General features: G+C 40.7%; 2 protein-coding genes across 5 annotated transcripts in view; one reads left to right on the top strand and one right to left on the bottom strand.

Annotated features, from left to right (window-relative positions):
- LOC117369059 (semaphorin-4D-like) overlaps window positions 1-5,619 on the top strand; it is a 113,031-nt gene extending 107,412 nt beyond the window's left edge. The window contains exon 15 of the mRNA XM_033962981.1: window positions 5,529-5,619. Within this exon, the coding sequence (XP_033818872.1) occupies window positions 5,529-5,539 (11 nt within the window). The 3' untranslated portion in view covers window positions 5,540-5,619. The remainder of the gene's footprint in view (window positions 1-5,528) is intronic.
- Window positions 5,620-8,078: 2,459 nt separating this feature from the next.
- SECISBP2 (SECIS binding protein 2) overlaps window positions 8,079-27,194 on the bottom strand; it is a 112,804-nt gene continuing 93,688 nt past the window's right edge. For 3 of the 4 annotated variants that reach the window (XM_033928797.1, XM_033928790.1, XM_033928782.1), the window contains exons 11-14: window positions 24,341-24,561; window positions 18,776-18,930; window positions 10,564-10,747; window positions 8,116-8,324 (exon numbers count right to left, since the gene is read on the bottom strand). In XM_033928797.1, coding sequence (XP_033784688.1) covers window positions 8,248-8,324; window positions 10,564-10,747; window positions 18,776-18,930; window positions 24,341-24,561 — 637 coding nt within the window. In that variant the 3' untranslated portion in view covers window positions 8,116-8,247. Of the gene's footprint in view, window positions 8,325-10,563; window positions 10,748-18,775; window positions 18,931-24,340; window positions 24,562-27,194 lie in introns of all 4 variants that reach the window. The other variant, XM_033928774.1, reaches the window with a different exon arrangement.

Genomic DNA, 27,194 nt, shown 5'->3' with positions numbered 1-27,194 from the left:
AAGTGATCAGGCAGAGTACGGTACATGGATTCAAACAGGGATTGGACGGATTCCTGAGGGATAAAGGGATCGTGGGATACTGAGAGAGGTGCTGGGATGTAACACAAGTATAGAAAGCTAACCAGGTAATAAGTATAGAAAGCCAACCATGGGCAAGTATAGAAAGCCAACCATGGGCAAGACCGGAGGGTGAGGACTTTGATGGGAAGATAGGACTTTAATGAGAAACCAAGGTGGCAAGGGGCCCCTTCTGGTGATTCAGACAGGTCGTGACCTGTTTGGGCCGCCGCGGGAGCGGACTGCTGGGCAGGATGGACCTATGGTCTGACCCGGCGGAGGCACTGCTTATGTTCTTATGTTATGTTCTTAAGTGGTCAACGGTTTGCTACATGGGCATAGAAGAAAGAGCCGGTGAAGGTACGGCCCTTATCGCCCCTTCCTCTTTGAATACGGCATGTTGAAAATGCGAAAGAAGTAAGATAATTTGGATGAAAGGCACCAGCAATCGCCGGGTCTTCCATAGCTTCACCCTAGCGGTTTTCACCCCCCCGCCATCTTGCCACTCCCCCTATCCAGTCCGGGTGTTTTTTCTTTATCCTATAAGTAGGATTACCAGATTTTCCAAACAAAAAATCTGGATCCATGGCCATGCACCCAGGCCAATCTCGTTCCGGCTGGCCATGCCCCATTCTGCCCCCAGGCCCTGTCCCTCGATCTGCACGAGCAACATTGGAAGGCATTCATTGGTGTGATGCAATGACACACCGCATTGCATCTGCACATGCATGAATGCTGTCCCAATGTCGCTCGTTGCCAGAAGCTTTTCAAAACCTGAACAAAGTGCCGTGTTTTGAAAAGCCATCCGGATGTCTGGTAACCCTACCTGCAAGCTTTTTCAGTTCAGATGCAAAAAGCAGCTGAGGAAGGTTTGGGCTCATTTTAGTGAAACTCCTTTGAGGGTTCAAGGAAAGTATGAGATTCACATTGTTTTCTGAGCCATAGCCACTGCTTCCTGCTCAACTCCTGAGATTTTATTAAATCTATCTGGGAGTAGTAACATTTTTGGGAGAGTTTTCCCAAAGTCCCAGCATATACTCTTAGGGATGGATTCAGTAAATGGCACCCAGCACTATTCTATAAAGGCGATTCGCCACATGGCTGCATACTGACCCCCAAGGTGCTTAAATTGTGGCATCCTATTATTGAAATGCCGCCTTGATGTCTGTGGCTAAAACATTATACTCTCCTCCACCAGTCCCTTCTCAAAGCTTAATAGTCTCTGAACAGTCTCAAGAGATGCATGTGCAACCCACCTTTGAAAAATATTAGGCCATTGGATCAGCAACCTGAGTCTGGGGGTGTTCAGCTTTGCTGACAATATCACAATAGTCATCCAATGCTGTGAAACACTATCCAACAGTACTCAATTTATTAAGTCTATGCGAAACACGATGGAATCCTGGATGCAGGAATTCAAATTGAAATTAAACCAGGACAAAACAAAATTCTTCCTTGTGTCATCACAAAAAATCATTTCTGAACCAATAATTAAGATCAATTCAATGTCATACACAATAAGCCCTACAATTAAAATCTGTTCTTGATCAGTTCTTGACCATGAAAAATCAGATTGACCCAGTGGTTCAAAAGGGATACCATACCGTATGGAAACTATGTACCATCAGATCCTACTTTGATGCTTCTGCTTTCACAATTCTAGTTCAGACAATACGACTGAATATACTGGACTATTGTATACTTGACGAGTACTAAGAAAAATTTGGCTAGATTGACCCTGGTTCAGAACACAGCAGTAAGAATGATTTATGGTCTGAGGATGTATGACCATATAACCCCCTATTTAAAACATTAACTACCAATGAACCACAATTCATAGATCGGCTTCTAGTTCCCTACACTTCAAATCGTTCCCTGCGGTCGAACACACAAGGGCTGCTAATGGTTCCTTCTCTAAAAATCATAGGGACTAGACGTCATGACATCTTTTCAGTCATGGCCCTGCTCACTTGGAATACTCTTCCCTTATATATTAGAGAAATTAAAGACCTTAATATATTCAAAACTAATCTAAAAACTTTTCTTTTTAAAACCCATTTTAATCTCTAAAATACCTCTTTTATTCATTATTTCTTAATGTTCAACATCCAAAAATAGTTCTTTTCATTTATCGAACCCTAATCCTAATGTTTTTCCCCCCCTCCTGATCCTCTTTCTCTTCCCTCTGGGAAACATCACTTTGTAACTTTTATTTCCTTTTGTTCTTTCCTAATGTATCTTAGTCAGTCCGTAATGTCAGTCTGTCGAATACCCCCTTTTAATGTAGTACAATATATATTTTAATGTATGTTTTATACTTTTTCTTTTAATGTTACTCGCTTAGATGGTAATAAGCGAATTATCAAATTTAAATAAAACTTGAAACTTGAAAAAAAAACTTGAAAACTATTACCGTGAGCTGCATTTGCTTCCGGTCGATCTTTAAGTTAGGATGCTTATATTATAAAGCTGCCTTTGGTGTTGCCCCATTATATCTTGCTGACAGATTTGTTATTGTGGTGCATAAGAATAGTAGAAAATCTCATGCCCTATTTACATTCCCTTCAGCCAAGGGCTCTAAAAGTAAGAAACATCTTGCTATGGCAAAGATATCTGTCCATTATTAATTAGATCCACATCTTATGAACATTTTAGAAAACTGTTGAAAATTTTTCTTTTTTCTAAATTTTTGTTCAGATTTCTGTATATTATATTATTCCTGAATTTTTCCATAGCATAATCTTTTGTTAACCGCATTGAACTCATGGCTATGCGGTCTAGAAATCTGCTATTATGTTATGATTTATATAAAGATAAAGAAATGAAGAAAAATGTATAAAAGCAATACAATAAAAACAACAAGGCTAACGCAAACAAGAGCAGGCCTGGTGCCCAGGTAAGACAGAAGCACACAGCAGTTTCAGGTAAAGAAAAAGAGCATTTATTAAATCTGCTTTTCAGGGGTCCTGTTCCATTCATAGGTAGGAAGAAAAAAGGCAGAATAAAACTAGTCCATAAATGGAATAATGCCCTCTTGTGGCCTGCTTCTGCAGGACCACCGAAATCTTCCACCTAGTGTGCACTGGTGGCCAAAACAGCAAACAGAATGCTATGAATTATTAGGAAACAGATGGTAAATAAGACCCAAGAATATTATAATGCCTCTGTATCGCTCCATGAAGCAACCTCATCTTTAGTACAGGCAGACCCTGGGTTAAGAACGAGTTAGTTTTTAAGTTGGGTTTGAATGTAATTCAGAAATTGTAGATTTTAAGATTTTTGCTGCTTACCTCTGCTCCCAGCTGACAAAAAGGTCAAGTCTCTACCAATGCTCCCTCTAAGGTACAGCATGCACAAACCACACACTGTTCTTAATGTGACCATGCATCATTCCTGTCCCACACTTTCTTGAATTTTTGCCTCCACTGCCGCTACCAGGAAACTATTCCATGCATCTATCACCCTTTCTGTAAAAGAGTATTTCCTTAGATTATTCCTGAGCCTATCACCTCTTAACTTCATTCTGTGCCCTCTCATTCCGGAGCTTCCTTTCAAATGAAAGATTTGCCTCATGCACATGTATGCCACGTAGATATTTAAAGGTCTCTATCATATCTCCCCTCTCTTGCCTTTCTTCCAAAGTCTACATATTGAGTCCAGTATCCTGTTTCTAACAGTGGCCAACCTAAGTCACAAGTACCTGGCAAGATCCCAAAGAGTAAAACATATTTATTTATTTTGAATAAAGCAGCCAACAGCGTAAAACATATTTATGATGCATATCCTAGGAATAAGCAGTTGATGTTCCCAAGAACTTTTGTTTTAGGAAATTATCCAAACCTTTCTTAAATCTTACTAAGCTAACTGCTTTCACTGCATTCCAGAGTTTAATTACACGTTGAAATCAACTACTTAGTAATTTCATTGTGTGTCCTCTAGTCCTAGTATTTTTGGAAAGAGTAAACAAGTGAGTCACATTCGTCTCCATTCAGTATTTTATAGACCTTTATTATATCTCCCCTGAGCTGTCTCTTCTTCAGGCTGAAGAGCCCTAGGGCTAGATTCAATAAGCCCACTGATTAAGTTCAGACCACTTAGCGCCCCTTTGCGACCCGATTTCCTTCCAACCCGATTCACTAACCTCTCTCCCGATCATCTTCTGATCCATGCATGCAAATGAGGGGGAACGGCATTCAAATATAGGCAGGCAGCGATCCACTAAAAAAAAAAAAAAGCAACACCGACTGGGCTGGCCGATCAGCAAACATGCAACTACTGGGGACCAGCCGTTCACATCGTTTGTGACTGCTCTGCCCTGAATCTCCTGCTCTCTGCCCCAACTCAAGCAGCGATTCTCCTGCGCCCTGCTCTGCCCTGAATCTCTTCCCCCGACTCCCCTTTCCTTTCCTGCTATACAAGCCTATGGTTTAAACCCGTGGGTTTAAAGCAGGTTAAAACCACGGGCTCACGAAAAAGTAAAAACCAGTAAAAAAAAAGAAGTAAAATTTAGCTCTGCCGGGCACGGAGGGCCAGCACATGCGCAGACCAGCTACAGATGGTCTGTGCATGAGTTGGGATCGCTATAGAGCGATCCGGGCAGGCGGTTGGGGGCATGATTCCAATCGCCCTCATTTGCATGAGGGCGATTCGTGAATCAGCCCCCCGGACACAGATTGAATCGGATCCCTCACAGATTGGATTGGATCCGTGCCCTTAGTGAATCTAGGCCCTAGTCAGAAATCATTCCATTCCCTTTATCATTTTTGTTCACCTTCTCTGTACCTTTTCTAATTCTGTTATATCTTGAGATTCAGTGACCAGAATTGCACACAGTATTCAATTTGCAGCCACTCTATGGAGCAAAACAAGGGCCTTATGACATTCTCATCTTTGTTTTTGATGTCTTTCCTGATAATTCCTAACATTCCATTTGCTTTCTTAGCTGCACACTGAGCTGAGGGTTTCAACATCTCCTTAACAATGACACCTAGATCCTTTTCCTGGGCAGTGACTCCTAATGTGGAACCCTGCATTGCATAACTGGGGTTCCTCTTTCCCACATGCATCACTTTACACTTGTTCATATTAAAACATTATCTGCTATTTTGATGCCCAGTCTCCCAGTCTTGCAAAGTGCTCTTTAAATTTTCACAATCCTCGTGTAATTTAACAAGTTTGTGTCATTAGCAAATTTACCTCCCTCCCCTCCTTTTTAATAAACTGCGATAATGGTTATTAGCTCAGGGAGCCGTGCTGCTCCCGATGCTCATAGAGTTCCTATGAGCATTGGGAGCAGCACAGCTCCCTACGCTAATAACCACTATCGCTGTTTAGTAAAAGGGGAGGGGGGGGTGTAAATATCTCACTACTTTTTCCCATATCTAGATCATTGATAACTATGTTAAAAAGCATCAGTCCCAGCACACTTTAAATAACAATAGTAAAACAAGATTTTTGTCTTTTTTTTTCAGGAAAATGTTAAGAACCCACGAGAAGAGTCAAAATAATCTTGACAGTGCATCCAGACTTTCCCGTCTCAAAATCTGCTACATGATAATCAATAAAAGTTGAACAAATTATCCTAACTTTTTTCTCTAGTCAGTTTTCATTTCTGTAATGACAGTTTCAGGATTTTGTTTTTCCTGAGGACATTCGGTAAAATTTGATCTTCAGTGCACGCCTAGAAAACTCATCTGGAAAAGTATTGGACCATTATAAATTTATTTTCAGTGAGGCGGTTGTTGAAATTGCTTTGTGTTCATCTTATTTCCATCCACTTCAACAGCCAAAGCTCCCTATAACATAGAAAACCCAAATAATCTACACTTTTCCACTCCAATTAATTGAGTATTCTGATATCATTGTTTGGTGATCTGTTAGTTCTAATATTGCATACAGTTTTATCTAGGCCTAATCAAAAGATTTAAATATCATTATCACAGACAATTCATCAAACTGAAACCATGCCACATTGCAGATTCCAATATGCCAGCCAGTCTGAATTTATACCCACAAGTCGCATCTCTCAATAGAATGGAGATGTAGCTCTGACCATACCCCATCAACCTGCCCCAAATTATGCTTTATCCACCTCAAGCTGAATGCCAAAACTGCCTCTAGAATATCATCAGAAATGGACCCAGTCTATTTTTTGATCACCAGAAAAGGGCTTCCTGACCTCATAAGGCAAAGTTGCTGCTACTGGGTGACCTCTGACATAGAAGGAGACACTCTCCCTCTTATCTTGTGCTCATCACAAGTTAGTGGTAAAGCAGAAAATCCCCATCCCTTCTCCTTTCTATTTCTCTGGATCTCTTTTCCTAATAAGGTGGTTTCTGTGGAAATATACATATGCTTCTGGCCCACCCCACTAACTGCCTAGTATCAGAGGGAAATCTGCATGTACTTATTAACCGCGTTACCAGAAGTTCTATGCGGTTTACAAAATATTAAAAAGAGTAGACAATCTATGGAATAGAATAAATTAAGTAGTCAAATATTTAGAAAATAGGTGTTTTCAACTGTTTTCTGAAATGTTTATAGGAAACAGCTCTGATCAACAATGAGCGAAATTCTTTTTCATGAAAAGCTTCCTGAAATGCCAAACTGAGCAGGAGGGAGCCCAACCTCTCCTGCCCAGGCAACCCCCCACTAAGATATGGGCAGGAGGGATCCCAGGCCCTCTTGCCCTTGGTGCACCCCCCTCCCACGATCCCCCCCACCCACCGACCTCGTGACATCCCTCTGTATCTGTAAAAATGTTGGCCGGATGGGTCCTAAGGGCCTGATTGGCCCAGCCACCTCAAACCCTGCCCACAGGTGGAGCCTGAGGCACCTGGGCCAGCCGAAATCGGCCCAGTAGCCTTAGGCACATGGGCTGGGTTGGGCAGAGCTCAGGGCAGAGAGCAGAGCAGGGACAGGAGCCGTGAGGAGGTTGAAGAGCTCAGGGCAGAGAGCAGAGCAGGAACAGGAGCCACAAGGAGGTTGAAGATCTTAGGGCAGAGAGCAGAGCAGGGACAGGAGCCACGAGGAGGAATGTGTTTATTCCCCCGGTGCTGCACACCTTTCTTCCTACACAGCATCAGGGCAGAGAGCAGGGCAATGAAGCAGGAGAGTTAGCAGAGACGTGTGCGACTGGTCCTGAGCAGTCGCTTCTATTCTTGATCGGCCAGCCCAATCGGTGTCCCAAATTTGTTTGGTGAATCGCATCCCTGCCTGCTTTGCATGCGCTTCCTCTCATAACAACATAAGAATTGCTGCTGTTGAGTTAGACCAGTGGTCCCATCGTGCCCAGCAGTCCGCTCACACGGAGGCCCTTGGTCAAAGACCAGTGCCCTAACTGAGACTAGTCCTACCTGCGTACATTCTGTTGCAGCAGGAACTTGTTAACTTTGTCTTGATTCCCTGGAGGGTGTTTTCCCCTACGACAGACTCCGGAAGAGCGTTCCAGTTTTCTACCACTCTGAGAGAAAAAGAACTTCCTTACGTTCGTACGGAATCTATCCCCTTAACCATCTTAGTTGTTCTTCTCTGGACCCTTTTGAGTAGTACCGTGTCCTTCTTCATGTACGGCGACCAGTGCTGGACGCAGTACTCGTGAGAGCGCACCAAGGCCCGGTACAGCGGCATGATAACCTTCTCTAATCTGTTCGTGATCCCCTTCTTTATCATTCCTAGCATTCTGTTTGCCCTTTTTGCCACCACCGCACATTGCATGCACAGATTTGAAGTGGATCGCTGGAGAGGTTAGTGAATAGTGCAGGAGGGAAATCTGGTTGCAAAGGAGTCGCAAACCAATTGGTACACGATCGGTTTGCTTTGTGAATCTAGCCCTATATTCCTAATGGTGTCTTTAGCAGTTAGCGTGCGCATGCTAACATACTTAATGCTCTTTCGTGAATTCGCTTATTCACAAAAATGTTGACTTTTTTTCAAGTTAATTTACATTTCACCAACCTTTCCTTCAGGTACTTAAAAAAAATGAAAATACACACATATCTATATCTAAAAAAACATTTGTATTCAAACATGGCAAAAATAATCAGATTTATTAGAGGGGTGGACAGAATTAGTTACACTTGAATAGATATATATGGTGTTCTATAACAATATTTATCTTATTTTACAAATTTACATAAATTTAGAAATCAGTAATATATGAGTGATCAGACAAAATGTCCAATGATTTCTTTAAAGATCTGCATTTTCTTCACCGGTCAAAGAATATGGTTCGTACTCCTCATCAAGCATTCTCTTCCAGATTTTAACTAAAATAAAAGCAGACAATGGTCATTAAAATGTGTTAAAACTCAGTGTAATATCATTCAGTGCTACATTTGCATATCTGATTTTCAGCAATTAGAGTAGCCCACCTAGTTACAATCAGGGCTAGCCTCAACAACTGCGAGGCCTTGTGTGCATAGGCATCACAATGGGAGGGGGGGCATGGCCTTCCCAAATCTGGTAGTTAGAGGTCAGAAGAGTCAGTTATGGCTCTCCTGACTCCCTCCACCTACCTCCTTCCTGGTCGCCATAATTTTAAATCTTCAGGCAGTTGGCAGCGACAACAAATTGAGCCTTCTGCCATTGACCAGCCCCAGAACCTTTCATTCTCCATTATCCCGCCTATACAGCAACAGGAAGTTGTTCTGGATTAGCAGACACTTGAAGCCTGAAGCATGCATAGGGAGAGAGTCAGTGTGTACACAGGGAGAGAGTCGGTTGAACATCTATTAAGAATATAGTGATTTGGGAGTAACAGTCTGAATACTAGCTTGTCCTGAGGAGTCAGCAAAGCTTTTGACACTGAGCTGCATAGGTAATTGATAAATAAACTGAATGTATGCAGTATGGGCCTTAAAATGACACACTGGATTAAAAGCTGGTTAAGTGGAAGGAGACAAAGGGCAGTGGTAAATGGAGTTTGCTCAGAGGATAAGGATGTTGTTAGTGGAGTACCCCAGGGATCTATCCTTGGGCTAGCTCTATTTCACATCTTGTGAGTGATATTTCAGAAGGACTGTCTGGAAAAGTTTGTCTTTTGGCAGATGATACCAAGCTCTGTAATAAGGCAGACACTCCAGAATGGTCTGGTAATTGGCAACTAAGAGTTAGTGCTAAAAAATGCAGGGTCATGCACTTGGGTTGCAAAAATCCAGGAGAACGGTATAGTATAGGAGGCAAAGTACTTCTGTTCTCAGAAGAAGAGCACTTGGGAGCGATTGTGTCTGATGATCTTAGGGTGGCAAAACAGGTAGAAAAGATAATGGTCAAAGCCAGGAAGATGCTTGGGTGCATAAGGAGAGAAATTGCCAGTAGGAAAAGGGAGATGATAATGCCCTTGTATAAGTCTCTGGTGAAGCCCCATTTGGAATATTGTGTGCAATTTTGGAGACCCCCATCCAGAGGGCTGCTACAAAACTAGTTAGTGGTCTTTGCCATAAACCATATAGGGACAGACGTAGAGACCTTTAATATGTATAATCTGAAGGAAAGACGTTTAAATATCTTTGTGGCGTTAATGTATAGGAGGTGAGTCTTTTTCAAATGAAGGAAAACTCCAAAAAGTAGAGAGAGCACAGGATGAAGTTAAGAGGTGATAAGGCTCAGGAGTAATGTAAGAAAATACTTCTTTATAGAAAGGATGGCATAGTTTCTCGATGGAGGTGGTGGAGATGAAGACTGTATCTGAATTCAAGATAGTGTGGGACAGACATGAGGGATCTCTTTGGGAGAGGAGGAGATAGTAGATGTTGTGGATGGGCAGATTGGATGAACCATTTGGCCTTTATCTGCCTTCATGTTTCTATGTTTCCATTGTGTTTAGTTTTGGAGGCTGTATTTTACTAAGGACAAAAAAAAAAGAAAAGATGACAAATTGTTCTTTAATATTCTAGGCTAAAAGGGAATTCTGAATAGCATTCAGCTACTATGCCTGCCATAAGTCTCTCAAACTTATCTGCAGACCAATTGTCTGGCATACTCCAATTGGGGAAGGGGAGAAGGGTATCTAGAAGACATCAAAGACATACTTGTAGTCTCCCATAACTATAACAACAGAGCACAGACCAATTGTTTATCATGATGCTAACTTGGTTTGAAGGTCACTTCTGGTAAGAACTTTTATTAAAGGCATATGCAAAAGGCACAGAGATCATCTTCAGATAGGACTCTTCTGAAACACCAAGAATTATCAACACTTAACATAGCATAGCTATGAAGAAGATTAACACTTGGTGAAAAGAGATGAGACTGAAGGTATTTCTTCTATAAGGGTTACAGGCCTCAAATGGTAATGTTGGTGGTTGATGTGTGATAGATTTAACAATTTGGTAACCACTAGTTTTTTGGGGGGGTGTTTATACTCCAATAAAAAACATGGGTTGCATCTGAAATTGCTGTATAACCTGAACAGCTGCATGCATAAGTGATATATTGAGCAAAATTAAGTAATCATGCTTCAGTACTGTAAATTCAAGCTACTAGAAAGATCGGTATATTACTTACTATAGTTTGGCTCATCTTCTAGTGGTGTCTGGTCACTTTCTGAAATGTTATGGTTTCCTTCAAGATTATTCAATAGGTCCTTTTTGTTTTCATCTTCAGCCTGCTCATTCTCTAAAGCTGCGATCATGTCCTTGTAGGCCTGCCTACCTTTCATTGTAAGTTCAACCATCTTGTGAAAATAATCCTAAAAAATATACCACAAGATCACAAACAAAATCAGTTAACCCCAATAGTTATAGTCTGAAAACAGTGTACTAGCGAGCGACAGTTATCACAATCCAATTTTAGCATGGATAACTGTCTGACAACTACTGTATAATATAAATGCAAAAACTTAGGGAAACAATAGCAAAGACTATTCAGCGACTATAATTTTCCCCCAGTTTAGAGTTTGTATGATCAAGACCAGTAATCTAAACACAATAATTAAATGCCACATGTTAATACCCAGATTAGAAGTGCAGACAGAACAATCATTCTGCCCATTATGTTCAGTGCCTTGGTAAAGTCTCCACATTCTTATGTGTGTTGGACATTCTGCTTTTTGAAAAATACAGTTCAAAATGCAGGAGTTTGTTTCCCTGGTCTCATCCAGCTGTTTCAAGTATATGAGTTGGATTTGAAGCAAAGGTCTAAACATGGAGACATCAAAAACTGGGATAAAGTTATTCAAAGGGACATATTGAGGGAAGGCTATAACAAAATTTCAGTGTTCCTGAAAATCTCCTTAGGGCACTGTTAGGTCCACCACTAAAAATGAAAGCAGTTTGACACCATGAAAACATTTCCCCAATCCATATCTAATGGATTTGGAGGTACAGCTTGACTAAAGAACTTGCTGAGGAAGAACACTAAAGAGGCCAAAAATTACTTTAAAAGAACTAGAAGATCTCTGGCTGTGAATGGTGAAATTTTTTGACTTTTCAGTGATTTCTAGATTATGCCAGAAATGTTGCCTATACGGGAAGGCAGCAAGAAGCTGAAGAAAATGTAAGATGGACTATCAGAAAAAATATTGCTCCCCCTGCCTGGAAAGAGATACACAGGGCCAAAATGAAAAAAAAAACCCCAACAAAAACTGCATTAAAAAAGACATGCCAATGCTTCTTCAAAATATGGGCACTTTGTAGAGCCAAAACAAAATATCTCAATACAGAGATCAATTTGTCCAAATCATCCCACTGATGATCAGTGTCCTATTGGCCTCTGCTCCAATAATTTACAAGTGCCAATAATTTAGCCATTGGATAGGGTGGGACATGTGGGCAAGCTTACCTGAAAGCAGTAATTTTGGATCTATGAAAATTTGACTGTTCAAACTAAATGGCCTTAATTAGGAAGTGGAATGGTATAATTATTTTATAAACTTTATTTCACATTCAGATACAGATTTTATTTTCAATTTAGTGATCGAAATGTGTCAGTTTTGAGAATTTATATCTGCTGTCTATATTTTGCACTCTATTTGTCTATAGTTGTTACTGAGGTGACATTGCATATTTTAAAGTCATCTGCCTTTACCTCTTTGAAAAACTCCCAAATATAAAGGATAATTAACATTTTCTCTGCGTACAGTGTGCTTTGTGTTTTTTAAATTTTGTGGCTGAAACCGTCAGGGACTCCAGCCTTTGGGGTTCCAGCAGTTTCCAGAAGCCTAAAGGAAAGTAAGAAGCCAAGCCCTTGGATTTCCTGGAAGTTGGTCTTAGAAAATGACCTCACGCTAGAGGAGATTTAAGACCTAGTTCTTGGTGGTAAATTTGTCTTTTCGTCAGAGCTCAACTGACCAGTGTAATATCTGATTCTTGGAAGAATGAGCCTTAGGGCCAGTCCCAACCAACTGACCAGTACACTCAGAGTTTGAACCTAGGACCTACATGTTGGAGAGTAAAGGAATTGAAAAGCTGTGCATAGTTGAACTGTATGTTTAGAGAAACTGTTCACCATTCAAGAGTGTACCTCTTCCTGTTTGGGAAGAAGAAGTGAAGTTAACAGTTCATCCTTGGTGTGGTCTGATTTATTTCAGAGTAAGAATGGAAATCTGGTATGAGCTTGCTGCTCCCTAAACCAAGAAAATATTTTGTGTGCCTCTTGCCAGTGTCCAGGCAAACAAAGGGATTACATATTTATTAGGTTTATCCAGGTCAGGTTTGAGAACCACTGGTCTATGATGAAGTATTTCCACTGCTGAATAGCTGCTCCACAAATCTGTACCTCTCCAACTATAGAACAGTCTATACAAATTATCTTCAGACAACAGTGCATATAATCACCCTATACACAGAGTGATATACAGTGGTGCCTCGGTTTACGAGTGCACCGGTTTGCGAGTGTTTTGCAAGACGAGCAAAACATCCACAAAATCGGCGCCTCGGAAACCGAACTTGCCTCGATGTACGAGCACCTCCCCCCCCTGCGAACTGGCATCCTCCCCGCTCGTGTTGCTCCCCCGCCACAATCCGACATCCCCTCCGCACCCATCCACCCACCCGAACACATTGCTTACCCCCCATCTGGCACCCAGCACCAACGCACAGGATATGCCAATGCCGGAAGATCTGTCCTCTTCTATTTGCTGGGCCTTGAGCATCTGCCCATGCTCAAGGCCTTCGAGTTTCCGAGGCAGATCTTCGGGCACCGGCATGTTCTGTGCATTGGTGCCAGTGCTGGGTGCAAGATGGGGGGGTAAGCGATGTGTTCGTGTGGGTGGATGGGTGTGGGGGGGGGGGAGACACACCTTCGTGAGCAGGGGGAGCAATGCCGGTTCTCGGGGGGGGGGGGGAGTAGAGCAGTGCCGCTGGCCTCGCAGGGGCGGGGACAAATCAAGCGAGTTTCCCTTACTTTCTATGGGGAAACTCACTTTGATATACGAGTAATTTGACATGCTTCTGGAACAAATTATGCACGTAAACCAAGGTTCCACTGTATTTCAATTCTTAGACTTAACATGAAGCTTGAAACCTTTTCCTGCAAGATAAAGAATCTTAGGATCTTCGCCAAATGATGTGTTCATATGTACCTTTGAATACTTGGCTTTCTTTGGGGCTATCACCACTGATGTGGTGACAACTACATTATATGAAAGCATGTGCTAAGATGAAATCTCTACTTTCGATCTTATTTTCTGGCAATTGAGGCTCACAATACCAGGTTCTGCCACATTCTGTTTTGTGGGAGCCTGTATACTGCCACTGCTCCTATGCCTGGAGAAGCCAAGCTCAGCATAATCCGTCTTCAGTAATAAGGGAGGCTGCTCCTTAATCTTTGGCACCAAAATACTTCTGTACTGATTAGAAAGACTGTGGCAGACTGCACCAAGCGCAAGGATGACAAGCAGGAAGAGATAGTGGATCCAATGGCAGGGCTGTTCATATCTTAATATGAAAACTAGGTAGAAGATGCTGTCTATACCATCAGCTGTCCTGTCTCTGTTCTTCCTATTCAGCACCAAAGATCCAGTGACAAGGTATGCAGTACTGCAGGATTCAACCTCCTTTTCTTGTATAGTTCTTTGTACAATCCAGCACTCTTTGGAGAATGATTAATTCTTGGGCATGGCCTAGACACCCCAATTTTCTTGAAGTCACTGATAATAAGCCACTGAGCCTACACCTTAAAGGTCCTGTAGTACTCAGCCCTTAGACATCTGTACGTAGTAAGAACAGCTGGGGATGCCATTCAGGCCTCATACTTGTAAAGGATCTTGTAGGTGTTAGTGATGAGCATTTTCCATCCACATCTATATTTTTTGAATCTGCTAAAGCAGGGGTGTCCAATGTCGGTTCTCGAGGGCCGCAGTCCAGTCGGATTTTCAGGATTTCCCCAATGAATATACATGAGGTCTATTTGCATGCACTGCTTTCATTGTATGCTAATAGATCTCATGCATATTCATTGGGGAAATCCTGAAAACCCGACTGGATTGCGGCCCTCGAGGACTGACATTGGACACCCCTGCGCTAAAGGGTGAGGGGAGAACAGGGAGGAATTTGTTATTTAGAATAGATCTCTATCAAGCTGAAATAAAATTTTGTTTTCATTATTTTTGATGTGTGAGGTGATTCAGGGGAGGAAAATATAAGATCTCAGTAATTATTGTTGAAGAATAGCAAAAGCGATTGGGTAGTACTATTGGTATAGCCTTGATGAAGTACATTAAATTATATTATGCTATTTTGTATCCAGCACTTAGGGCTCCTTTTACAAAGGCGCGCTAGCGGTTTAACGCGCCTAATACCGCGCACTAAACCACCGGCCACGCTAGCCCTACCGCCTCCTTTTGAGCAGGCGGTACTTTTTAGGCCACACGGGGGTTAACGTGTGATGAAAAGTCGCGGCTTGATAAAAGGAGCCCTTAGTGTTTCTCTGTGCAGCACTTTCGACAGGAGTTTTTCACGACTGTTCCATTTGAGATTTTGGTTATTTTCATCCAATCCGGTCTTTTGACTCTATATACCATCCATCAGAGACCCCTGAGGAAGAAGTGTTTATCGAAACACTGGCCATGTAGGGTCCAGTACACACGAGAACAAGGATAAGTTTTTGGATACAATTGGTTCATTTATGTTATATATGTTTTTATGACTTTTATTGAATAAATTCCTGCACCTTGTACATTTTTCTGCAGTTTTATTTTGGTTCTATGCTATTTTGTATCTACAGAAAAGTAAACTAAACTAAACTAAACCTTAAAGATAGAGCTCGACACGGTTTACAGGTAATTCAATAAATGAGGGAAGGACATAATAAGAAATTAGAGGTTATGAAGAGGATAGCTAGCTTTACATTTTAAATAGATAGCTTTACATTTTGGAGAAAAGCCAGGTTTTCAGATGCTTTCAGAATAATCGGAATGAGCCTAGATTCTGCAGCGGGGCAGGAAGGTTATTCCAAAGCTCAGTGAATTTGAAGAAAAGGGATCTCCCTAATTTACTTGCATACATGACACCTTTTAACGAGGGGAAAGATAGTTTGAGTATGTGGGCAGATCTGGTAGTGTCAGGTCTCGAAGAATTCCAGGATAGTGGGATTAGGGGAAAAGTATAGAAAAATAAAGTTTAAAAAAGGAAAATAGCAAGAGCAGGAAGGAAAGCTCTCCATGATGTAAGCTTGAACTAAAAAAAAAAAGCTGGAGGCAGCTCACAGATAGCAGCTGCATAGCAACTGCTGCACAAATTCAGAAAAATCCAGATCAGCTGTTATCTCTAGAGATGCTACCAGATCAGATACTAAAACTAATGAGAGACTCGGCAAAGGGTATTAGATAAAAAGATAAGTAAGCAGGGACATACCTTCATGGAGATAGACTGCATTCATTATATTACCTCAAGTTTAAGGCTTAGGAATCCTTATTATAACAGCAGCAGAAAATTTTCCAAATTTGGTAATATATCATCTAATGCAGTGTCTCTCGGCACAGTGGTGTGTCCTGAAGAAATTCCTAGTGTGCCACGAGAGATTCCAGAATTTAAAAATTCCCTTCATAAGTATACACTAGAATAGATTACATGTATGTCGCATATGCATAAATTTGTCAATGTTATGTGTGTCTGTGAGCATAAAGATACAACCACCCAGAGAAGCATCATTCTTTGACGTGAGTGGTCCTTGAAAACTAATGGCAAATTATTTTAGTGTTATTTTTATGCAATAGTTATCCTAACTTGAGCAACAATGCAATCAAGGCTTTGTTACCGTTTGGATCTTATCTTTGTGAACTTGGATTTTCAGCTCTAACAGAAATTTAAAAAAAGAGAGAGAACGACTGCAGATGGTGGATGATGAAATGCATATTTGCTTGTCAACTATTGAGCTATGTTTTGAGTTAATTTGCACTCAAAATACAAGTACATCCATCACATTGATTAACAAATTTATTCTACTTTAGTTTCACCATTATTAAAATTACCCATGTATAGTTTAGATATCTTTAAATAAATAACTCTCATACTTAATTTTTTGTTGGTTTTGCAATTTTATAGTTTCAATTATAATGTGCCATGAAAAACATTTGCTCTGTTTAGTGTGCCGCCCCCTCCCCCCCAAAAAAAATTGCTCCATTTAGGGCTCCTTTTATTAAGCCGCGCTAGCGGGGTTAACGCGCATGACTTTTCATCACGTGCTAACCCCCGCGCTGGCCTAAAAACTACCGCCTGCTCAAGAGGAGGTGGTAGCGGCTAGCGCGGCCGGCGGTTTAGCGTACGGTATTACGCATGTTAAAACACTAGCGCACCTTTGTAAAAGGAGCCCTTAGTGTGCTGGATCTAAAAAACTTTGAGAGACACTGATCTAATGCTTCAGTCTAGTGGCCAAATAACTTTTAAGATTGCCATATTATTGGCCATTGGATTTCTAATGTCTTTGCAACTTACAGCTACCTTGGCATAAACTTTCTCAAATGGTGAAAGCATATGAGAAAGCGCTCAAAATAGCTTCTCACTATAAATGTTTTCTTTCTATAGCATACTGAATGCTTCAGTTTGCTGTAACGGTGCTTCATTTTATCTCCTTTCATATTGACAATTTTTTTAATCACTTGAGGCGCAACAGTTGAAGTAGAGCTACTCCACTCTTCTAGAATTACCTACTGATCGGTCCTTCGTAATCATGGGAAACTGCAGCAGAAGAACTAGGTACATGGTGTTACTGACCTTAACCTTTAAGTTCTCCCAGATGCCTGTTCTTTATGTATCAAGTACTTTGAATGCACTTTGAATCTGTCTAGATACTCCTTGATAATATTAACTGAAATTAAACTTAAAATGGCCTCATGAAGTCTGACTGCACAAAAGACAGCATAAATAAAAGTTTCTGGCAAGGAAAAATAAGATTCTCAATTTAACAAAATTTACAAATGTGGAGTCTCTTCACAAGTATGAAGACTCATACTATGTAGAGATGTACAGATATGAAGATTTGACACAGCCGTGTTTTGGCAAAAACATTACCTGTGTCAGGAGCCCAACTTCATAACATACCTGACAAGTTACAAGCAAGTCCAACATCAGCCACTTAAACATATGCAGTATGCCCTCTCAGTGACTCCCTAATGCATGACTATCCTTTTTCAAATTTGAGCTAAAGGTGAGTTACATTCCAGTTCATGAATTATATTCGAAGGCCTGCGCTGAAGCAGTTGGCAAAAGCTGGGAGGGAAAGAGTTGAGTGGAGTTGCCGACAAGTTCAGCTAGTTATGCCATGAGGCAGGACAGCTACTGTTAGGAAGCAATCTAGTAATTTTGGGGAACTCATGAATAAGAGATGTGAGAAAAAGAGATGAGAACAAAGGCAGTGTGGAAGCCCTGTGGTCACTCAAGAACATCTTAGACTGGAAGCCTATTTGGGCAGGAAATAACTTGTGCACTGGAATGTAACTCACTTTCAGTTCAGATTTGAAAAAGGATAGTCATGCCTTGGGGAGCTGCTGAGAAAGCAAACTGCATATATTTAAGTGGCTGATGTGGGATGTACTTGTATCATGTTATCCTCTTTTACCTCCAGAAGATTCACCTACCTTCAGATAACCTTCCCCCAAATTACCCACCTTAACACCTTCCAATTAAACAAATACCATAAATAGATTGTAACCTACCCTCTCTAACTGCATTCATATGTTTCATACAGTTCTTCACTGTCAGTTTAATTTCCATCCTATAAGTTCACATAGAATTTTTCTTTTCTCAACCATCTTTATTTTCTCTTCTTTATTAATTTCCAGGTACTTTAGTTAGATTGTGAGCCTTCGGGACAGTAAGGGAATTTTTTAAGTACCTTCTTACTTCTCATTTATAATCTTAATGTATATTTTCTACAAACCGCTTAGAACCTAACGGATGTAGCGGTATATAAGAAATAAATTACATTACATTATGTTATGAGGTTGGACTCCTGATACAGGCACTGTTTTTGCTAAAACACAGCCTTGTCGAGTCTTCATACTTGTACATCTCTACTTAGTGTGTCTTCATTTTTGTGAAGAGACTTTATGCATATAAAGCTTCCACATGTGTTCTTTTTCATGAAGCATAAGTCTTTAAATTTGTGAGGAGATTCCACGTTTGTAAACCTCACTGAAATGAGACTCTTCAAATTAAAAATGATCATTGTTTGGACATTTTTGTTTGGTTCCTTTTTCACCTCACTCTGTGTTCTTTTTCCTATTTATAAATGCAATCAGTCAAAAGAAATGATAAAACAACAATTCTGCTTTGCTCACCTGGGCACCATCATAGCTGAAAATTCCCACCACGCTGACAGGCACTGCTTTATTCAAGCAGCGCCCCAGAGCTTTGCGATTGAGAGCAAATACAAATGGGATATTTTGTTCACAAGCACAAGTGATAATGGTATGTAGAGTCTCATCCAACCCACCTGGAGCAAACACAAAGGAGCGTATCACTAAAAATGAACAGGCACACAATACAATACAATCTAAAATCTCCCCAAAACTGGATCAATACAGTTAATAAAAGATAGAAAACTAGTACAGAACTAGGAATGACAACATTTATATATTATTTCCACTAGATATTTAACCACATATTTTAGATAAAAAGAAAGGTTTACTTTACCCCTAAAACTCATATAACTTGATGGAAGGGAATTCTATATCAAAGCTGCTTGATACAACAATGTTAAAGAAAGTATCTTTCAATCTAACCTACATAAGTGATGGAAATTGAAGAAATACAGCAAATTATGTTGACACAGATTCTTGAATCCAAACGTAAAGAAAAGTGAAAACATATAATGTGGGGCTGTCCCACTGAAAACTCAAAATACAAAAGTGCACAATTTGAACAACACTGGCCAACACTCACTCATTTTGATGCCTCAAATGTTAGACCTGTTTATGGGTATATTTGACCTACTGATTCCAAAAATGGCACCAGTTTTCTCCTATCAGCTCTAGTTTTTGAGAAACAGAACATGTTTTATTATTTATTGTGAGCTTCTATACCGCTACTAATGACTGGGGAGTCAATTCAGAGCGGTTTGCATGAGCTTCTATAAAGGTGTTACAATACATGAGCTTCTGTAAAGGTGTTACAATACAGAGTTACATAGAGCTTCTGCAAGGTGTTACAATACATGGGCTCTATACAGTTACAGGGGCTGTTACAATACAGATTTATTAATACTGGCATAATTATGACAATCAATCATCCTACTTACGTTACCAGCAAAACAATCATCTTATTTATATGCATACGTTTATACCAAATCAATCGTCCTATGTATATTCACATATAATACTAGGTTTACTATTGCAGTTAAGTACACAAAACTTACATACCTCCTAAGGAGGTTGGCCATTTCAACTATAATCTATTTACACGTATCTGTATCGTGTTTTATGTTTATCTTTGAAATATCTTCCTCAGAGTCTAGTTTTCTTGGCTTCTGTGCTTTGTCTGTTTATATCCCTATTGTGCTAATCCTATCGTGTTCTTGATTGGGGGGAGGGGAACTAGCCAACTGTCTCCTCTACGCTGTTTTATTGGCTAAAGTAGTCTGTGAAGTACTTTGCCATGATGGTTGCACCCTTTTCCAGGTAATCTACAAGCAAAATTTCATCTTTGTCCCAGAAGACAGATGCCAACACCTTGCTTGAAGACTTCTATGTCTTGAACTTCATGGGGAACCACTGTGTCTCCATTCTTTGGATTATTCTTTTGTCTCTGGACTGAATTAATTTTGATTATTTAATAGTCACTGTATTTAATGAACTGGGCACTTTATTTGTATGGAAAAGCAGCAACCGAGGGGCCTAGATGGCTTCAGGGACAGACGCATAAACAACACTCTCTCCCTGGCTGGTGCTAACGTGACGCTATTACCTCCATTTGTGGTCTCTTCTATGGGGAAGCGAAAAGGGATTCCATGTACTGGTCCTCCGAAGTCTGCGGTCTCGAAGAGTCTTGTTCAGACTACCATTCCGGGGGCAGTTTTGTGGACTGCGAAGGAGATGCAACCGGCTTCAAGAGAGACGCTGGATCAAACAGCTGACCTTAGCGGGGATCGGGCTTCGTTGAGCCTGGATCTTTAGACAGGCCCCTCTCCAATCCGGAAGTGTGAGCCCAGCAGGAACAGAAATGGGTTTGTTTTCCCAAGAGGAATTAGCATTGCCTAGACCTGGAGGAACTGCAGGGGGAATCTCTATGGAGAATTATCCAGCGGAGGCCTTAACATTAGCACACTGTATGGAAGCTGAGAAAGGAATCACAAATGGAAATGAGATCTTGCAGTTTGGAGAAATGGTGAAGCCTGCTATAATCAATATGAATGCTCAATGGAAGGCTATTGAAGTTATGGACTCCAACCTCAAAAAAATGCTATTTCAGTATTGAGAAGTGATTGTGGTACTATCAACTCGTTGGTGAATACCCAAAGTGAAACCTTACAGGAGCATAGTGAGAGTATTAAAAAAACATGAAGAACAACCTAAGCAACTTATTAAAGAGAGATTTTTTTTTTAAGTTGGGAATATATGGAAAATTATCAAAAGAAAAATAATTTGAGAATGTTGAACTTTCCTAGATCTCCAATCATGTCAGCTGTTGAAATGGTACTTATGTGAGATTTTATTGATACTATTACAGAGTTTACCACCAATTTTGAGAGCTCAATATCTCACTATTAAGAATAAACCAGGAAGTTCTGCTTCAACTGACAATATTGGAGCTATGCATGGGGAGTTTTTGGAAAACTCTCTGGAAGTTGTTGTGTAAAGAAGAACTCTTATCGTCACATTTGCTTTGGAATATGATAGAGATTTATTTCTTAGGACTTATTTCATATACATAAATGAGCAATTGCTTGATTTGGCAATTTGTCTATTTCCTGATATATCTCAAGTTTCACAAAGAAGGAGGAAAGATTTCTTGGTTTGTCGGCCTAGAGTTGCTTAGGGCACCACTTTTATTTTAAAATTTCCTGTAATATGTTTGAGGGAAAAAAAAGTTGCTGGATTTCATTGTGGCTAAAGAAGGGGGTGGAGTAATAATAAGATCTGTAGCTCCTCCCACAGATTAACGCAAACTGGTTGCCAGTTTAACACCTCCAATACCGTCTCTTTTGAAGATGTTTAATCGTTTCTATTGATTAGTTTTCTTTCTGTGGCCTCTAAAGATTGTGGACTAACTAATAATTTAGTTTTCCGAAGTGGTGGAGGTATTCACCATATATAATTTTCCTACTTTTTGTTGAATCTATATTCAAGTATAATATATGCTTGTTTTTGAATGTGAAAAGTGGAGTTATTTTCAGTTAATGATAATTGTCCTAGGTTAATTAGGATTCATTCCTTTCGTCCTGAGGCTTTTTTTCCTCCATATTTTTTAGTAAGTTGAGATTTAAGTTTAGCAATACATGATTTTTAAGGTTTGGTTTAAGTGGCTGTACTTACCATATTTCCCCATGTATAGGCCGCAGGAAATGCTGATTTGCATTTTAAAACTCTTAGATAAGCTGCAGCTTATCTAAGAATTTTAAAATGTAAATCGGCCTATACAATGGGGTGGCCTATACATCATCCCCCTCCCCCTGAAATACCTCCCTGCATCGCTGGTAAATACTTCCTGGAAGGCTGCGCCTTCTTCCAATCACGCTGTGCAGGGCAGGAGTGATGTTTGCGATCTCAAGCCTTGCCCTGCGCCACTTCCTGATTGGCTGCCGACAGTTCTTGCAATGGCAGCCAATCAGGAAGCGGTGCAGGGAGAGGCTTGAGATCGCAAACATCGCTCCTGCCCTGCACAGCGTGATTGGAAGAAAGAAGAAGGCAGCCGGCCAGGAAATATTTACCGGCGAGGGAGGTATTTCAGGGGGAGGGGGAGGAGGATGATGTATAGATCGCCCCATTTAAGCAAGCCGCACCCACTAGGCCAGTTTGCAAAACCCATGTATAGGCCTTGGCCTATACATGGGGAAATATGGTATAGTTGGATATTGTTATATATGATTTGCGTAACTGAAAATAACCTATTACTATACTTTTGCTGATTTTGCCAGGTTTTCTAATTTCTGTAAACATTTCTTCATCTGTCTGTTCATTCTGTCTTGGTGGATGGTAATACAGTCCTATCAGTATACTTCTTCCCTGCTATTATCTGTTCCATGTAGAATGTTTATTTTCAAACTGTACCAGAATGCAGAACATCTACAGGTATTTGGTCCTCTGTCAAGCATATTGTTCCTGCAGTTTGATGGCTGCACCTTTGTATAACTCAACCTTCAATTCTTGCTTTTTATTTTGCCTTATTCTGCCTCATGTGAAAGAAGTTGCTCTCTGTTTTCTAACACACAAACTACATCAAGAAATGCACTCGAAAGTGAAGCCTTCAATTTACAAGGATTCATGAAAAAAAACTGAAAAGTCATATCCAGACTCAGATGCTGTCTCTTTCAGACACTAATTCTGCTTAGAGATAGAAACTAAAAATAGGGACAATTTCAGAACTGTTATTGTATAAGTGTGGCTGAATTTCTTCAACAAAAGATGATTAGGGATCTTCATTTAAAATTTTTATTTTACTGGGTATTTTATTGGTGTTTATTAAAAGAATAAAACAGGAGAAATCAATAGGAAAAAGGAAAGAATGATTTTTCTCGGCAAACAAATTTTATTTCAGTGGATATAAACTAGAACAATAGAAATTTAGTAAATTAGGCCAGCCATACAAATCGCCCATTACTCCATATTTCATTTCTCCCTCACCCTATATTGTTCCTCTATAGTCCTCATTTCGTACTGTCTGCCACTTCTGTCTGGTTCTCATTACTCACTTTGTTTTACGCAATGCCAGTACTTGGCACTTCAATGCCTCACATCAAACACTGTGAGAATAATATGGGAATATGGGTACTGTGCAGTTCAAACTTAAAAGCCACAAGGAGCAAGATATTGAAAATACAATGCTGCACCTCTTCCATTCTCTTCCCTATTACCAGAACCAGAAATAATAAGCTTTCAAGAATACTGCTTTAAACTGACAGTGCAAAACATCAGGATGATAAACAGGGGATAATACTGCAATTGAAAAAGTATATTTAGTGCTAGTTAATACTATGATTTGATAGTTGACCATTCTTCAGAAAACTGAAGGCATTTTGAAAGACTGTTGCTATAATACTCAGATCATGTGCACTGAAATGAGTTGCTTCTTTCCTCAACCTAGAGAATGTTTTCCTGCCATGAACTAATTCCAACCCCCTCCTTCCCTAAAGTTTTGAGCAGGAAGTTCAGAATAGTCTATCTAGCTCTTCTATGTCATAATAATAATAACTTTATTTTTGTATACCGCCATACCCAGATGAGTTCTAGGCGGTTCACATTAATTAAACAGAGTTACAAGTGATTCCGTACAAGATTGATCAGAGTTGCGAACAGCGAAGAGAAGTAAGGGGGAGAGGGGGGAGTCAGGGGGGGGTTCATTAGGGGAGAGGTGGAGGTTAATGAAGGGGTAATTAAGGGTCCTGGTCTTGGAATAGGTGGGTTTTGAGTAATTTTCTAAAGTCAAGGTAGTTGGGGGCCTTGAAGACCATTTGGGCTAGCCTTGGGTTTAGTTTGGCGGCCCGGAAAGCAAAGGTTTTGTCAAGGAATTTTTTTGATTGCCATAGTTTTAGGGAGGGGAAGGCGAAGAGTTGAATTCTGCGGGAGTTTTAATCTACTGGTACATTTAAACATAATAATTCAGAATAACTTTACTTTCCTAAGTTTGAGAGAAAATTTAAATTCGAGAAAATCAGCCAGCTTCCATGTCTCATAAAATTAAATCTTTACCTTTGGACTGAATCTTCTCACAATTTGGGGAAATAATCACACATTCCAACTTTTTCAGCTTTAGATGCTTCAAGACTTCTCTGAGCCCCATAACAAGTCGGCGTTTGGTCTTTGCTTTTATTGGGTCCTTCTGATATAAGCGATCCTGGAAGCGGACCAGCTCTTTCAGCAGCTCTGTTACACAGCTGTCGACTTCTTTACTTAGTACCTGGTTGCAGTACCTGCACGACAGAATGGATTAGCAAATTAAACATATTCTCTAGTCAAATACACTTATAAAAGTGTAGAAGCAGGCCTCAATAGATCTTCAGTTAAGGGCTCCTTGTAATAAGGTGCGCTAGCATTTTTAGTGCATGCATAAGATTAGCGTGCGCTAGCTGAAAAATTACCATCTGCTTAAAAGGAGGCGGTAGCAGCTAGTGCGCGCTAAAACCCTAGCAAGCCTCTGTAAAAGGAGCCCTAAATCTAGGAGCCAGCAGCTGAAACTTTTCTGTTTCTCCTTTACCCCACATCCAACCATTCCACAATGAAGTATAAGTGGAGGGGTGGGGGAAGGTGGAGAATCCTCTCCAAAATGCAGCAGCTCCTTTCAAAACTGTCTCTGTAGTAAATCTGTCTCTTAAATATCACTGCACATCCGGAAGCATAGAATCAGCTATGTAACATCAACCACTTGATAGGTGAACCAGAATTGCTTGTTTCACATATCAGCTTTGGCATGAGTCATTACCTTTCTCTCATACATAAGAACTGCCATCTCCGGATCAGACCTTCGGTCCATCAAGTCCGGCGATCCGCACATGCGGAGGACTAGCCAGGTGTACACCTAGCGTAATTTTAGTCACCCATATCCCTCTATGCCTCTCATAAGGAGATGTGCATCTAGTTTGCTTTTAAATCCTAGAACGGTGGATTCCGCAATAACCTCCTCTGGGAGAGCATTCCAGGTGTCCACCACTCGTTGCGTGAAGCAGAACTTTCTGATATTTGTCCTGGACTTGTCCCCCCTTAGTTTCAGTCCATGTCCTCTTGTCCGTGTCACACTGGACATTGTAAATAATTTTTTTTTCCTGCTCTATTTTGTCGATTCCTTTCAGTATTTTGAATCTTGATCATATTCCCTCGCAGTCTCCTTTTCTCAAGGGAGAACAATCCCAGTCTCTTAAGTCGTTCCTCTCTCAAACCTCTCCCCAACCTTAATTCAGTCTCTTTCTCATACCCCTGCAGCCTTTACCTAGTCTCTAAGACTAGGTAAAGGCTATTCCCCTCACTTTGCCAACTACAGCTGCAGAAGAAACATCATGTTTCCTACTTCTCTATTGCATTTAGCTCTTTTTGAGTTTGATCCATGCAGCTCTTTTTGAGTTTGAGCCAGGAAGTTTGGGCTAGTTTTGCAGTTTCAGGTCTCATATGACTTTAAACTGTGAGACTTCCTGAACTTCCTGCACCATACAGATTAAGCTTTCAGAGAGCCAAACTGCAGCATGGAAATAGGAAATATGTTTGCTGCATTAGCAGCAAGAAATCATTGATACCAGGGTGCATTTTCTAGACATCACAGTTATCTAGCACCTAGGATTTGTCGAGCTCTGGATCAGAGCTTTCATGTCATATCTTACTTGTATACCAGAACTCTCAGCTTTGGTAACTTATAAAAAAACAAAACAAAAAACTATCCCTTCACTCCTGAAAAAGCTAGCACGATGAACATATAAGAGCATTTGGTTTTGTTGTCCGACAATAAAACAAGGTAGGACTCCTGTAGTAGGTATTTTCTTAAGAGATATGTTCAGTATGTTCATTGCATCACATTAAAAAGGCAGCATTTGATATACCACCCTATCTTGGAGAAGATCAGTGCAGTGTACAGGTTGTTTTGGCTAGGTCTCGCAAGCAAGTCGATGGCATCTAACAACAACCCTAAGTATTTTCCCTATCTGTCCTGGTAGACTCATAATCTAACTATGGTATTTGGGGCAATAGAGGGTTAAGTGTAAGACTGCAAACATTTCATTTTGCCCCTCAAACAACCTACAAAAACTGCAATTGCAAAGTGAAGATCATTTTAATGCTTTAAGCCAGGTCTCGACAAATCTTGGATGCCAGGTTACCATGGCGCCTAGAAACTATGCTCTAGCACCGAGGATTTCATGCCTCCTCCCCCTGATTTTTAGCTTTTTTTTTTTTTTTTGTAGCACTGCTTCAAACAGTACCTTCCTTCCTTCTCACCATGATTTCAGCTTTCTAAGCTTGATCCACATGACGTAGAAATTTCAGGAGTCTTGCAGGACTGAAACCGAGAGACCAGTCTGAACTTCCTGTACTGTGCGGCCCAAGTTTACGCGAGAGCTGAATCACAGCAGGGGACTAGGAAGCATGATGTTTGGTGAAGGCTGGGGGGGATATTTGTAAGCAAGCGAGAAACTGGATGACATCTGTGAGGTGGGGACATGTGCGATCAAGAGAGACTAGTGAGTACTCAGGCTATGGTGACACATAAAACAAAGAGGCAATTTCCTGTTTCATCTATCTAGAGCAGTGTCCTGCAAACTTTTTGGCTGGTGGCACACTAAACCGGCCCCGGCCCCAGCTGAAAGGCACCTGGAAGTGTGTGGATGTCGATGAAATGATGTCACGAGCATGCACGACATCATGTCAATGTCTGCGCATGTGCGGAGGTCCATCTGGCTGTGGCCCTGAACCTGTCACTTCAGTGGGGAATCCTAGAGGAGGAGAGATGCAGGGAGAGGAAGAGAGAAGCTGATGAGGAGGAGAGTCATTAGCGTCGGCTGATGAGAGGCATGTCCTATAAGCGCCTCTCCTCCTTACTAGCATCTCACTTACCCTTCTCTTC

The sequence above is a fragment of the Geotrypetes seraphini genome, chromosome 1 (genome assembly GCF_902459505.1).
Source record: "Geotrypetes seraphini chromosome 1, aGeoSer1.1, whole genome shotgun sequence".
In the NCBI taxonomy this organism is placed as follows: domain Eukaryota; kingdom Metazoa; phylum Chordata; class Amphibia; order Gymnophiona; family Dermophiidae; genus Geotrypetes; species Geotrypetes seraphini.
The sequence above is the reverse complement of the archived record's forward strand: the minus strand, read 5'-3'. Positions and strand labels throughout refer to the sequence as shown.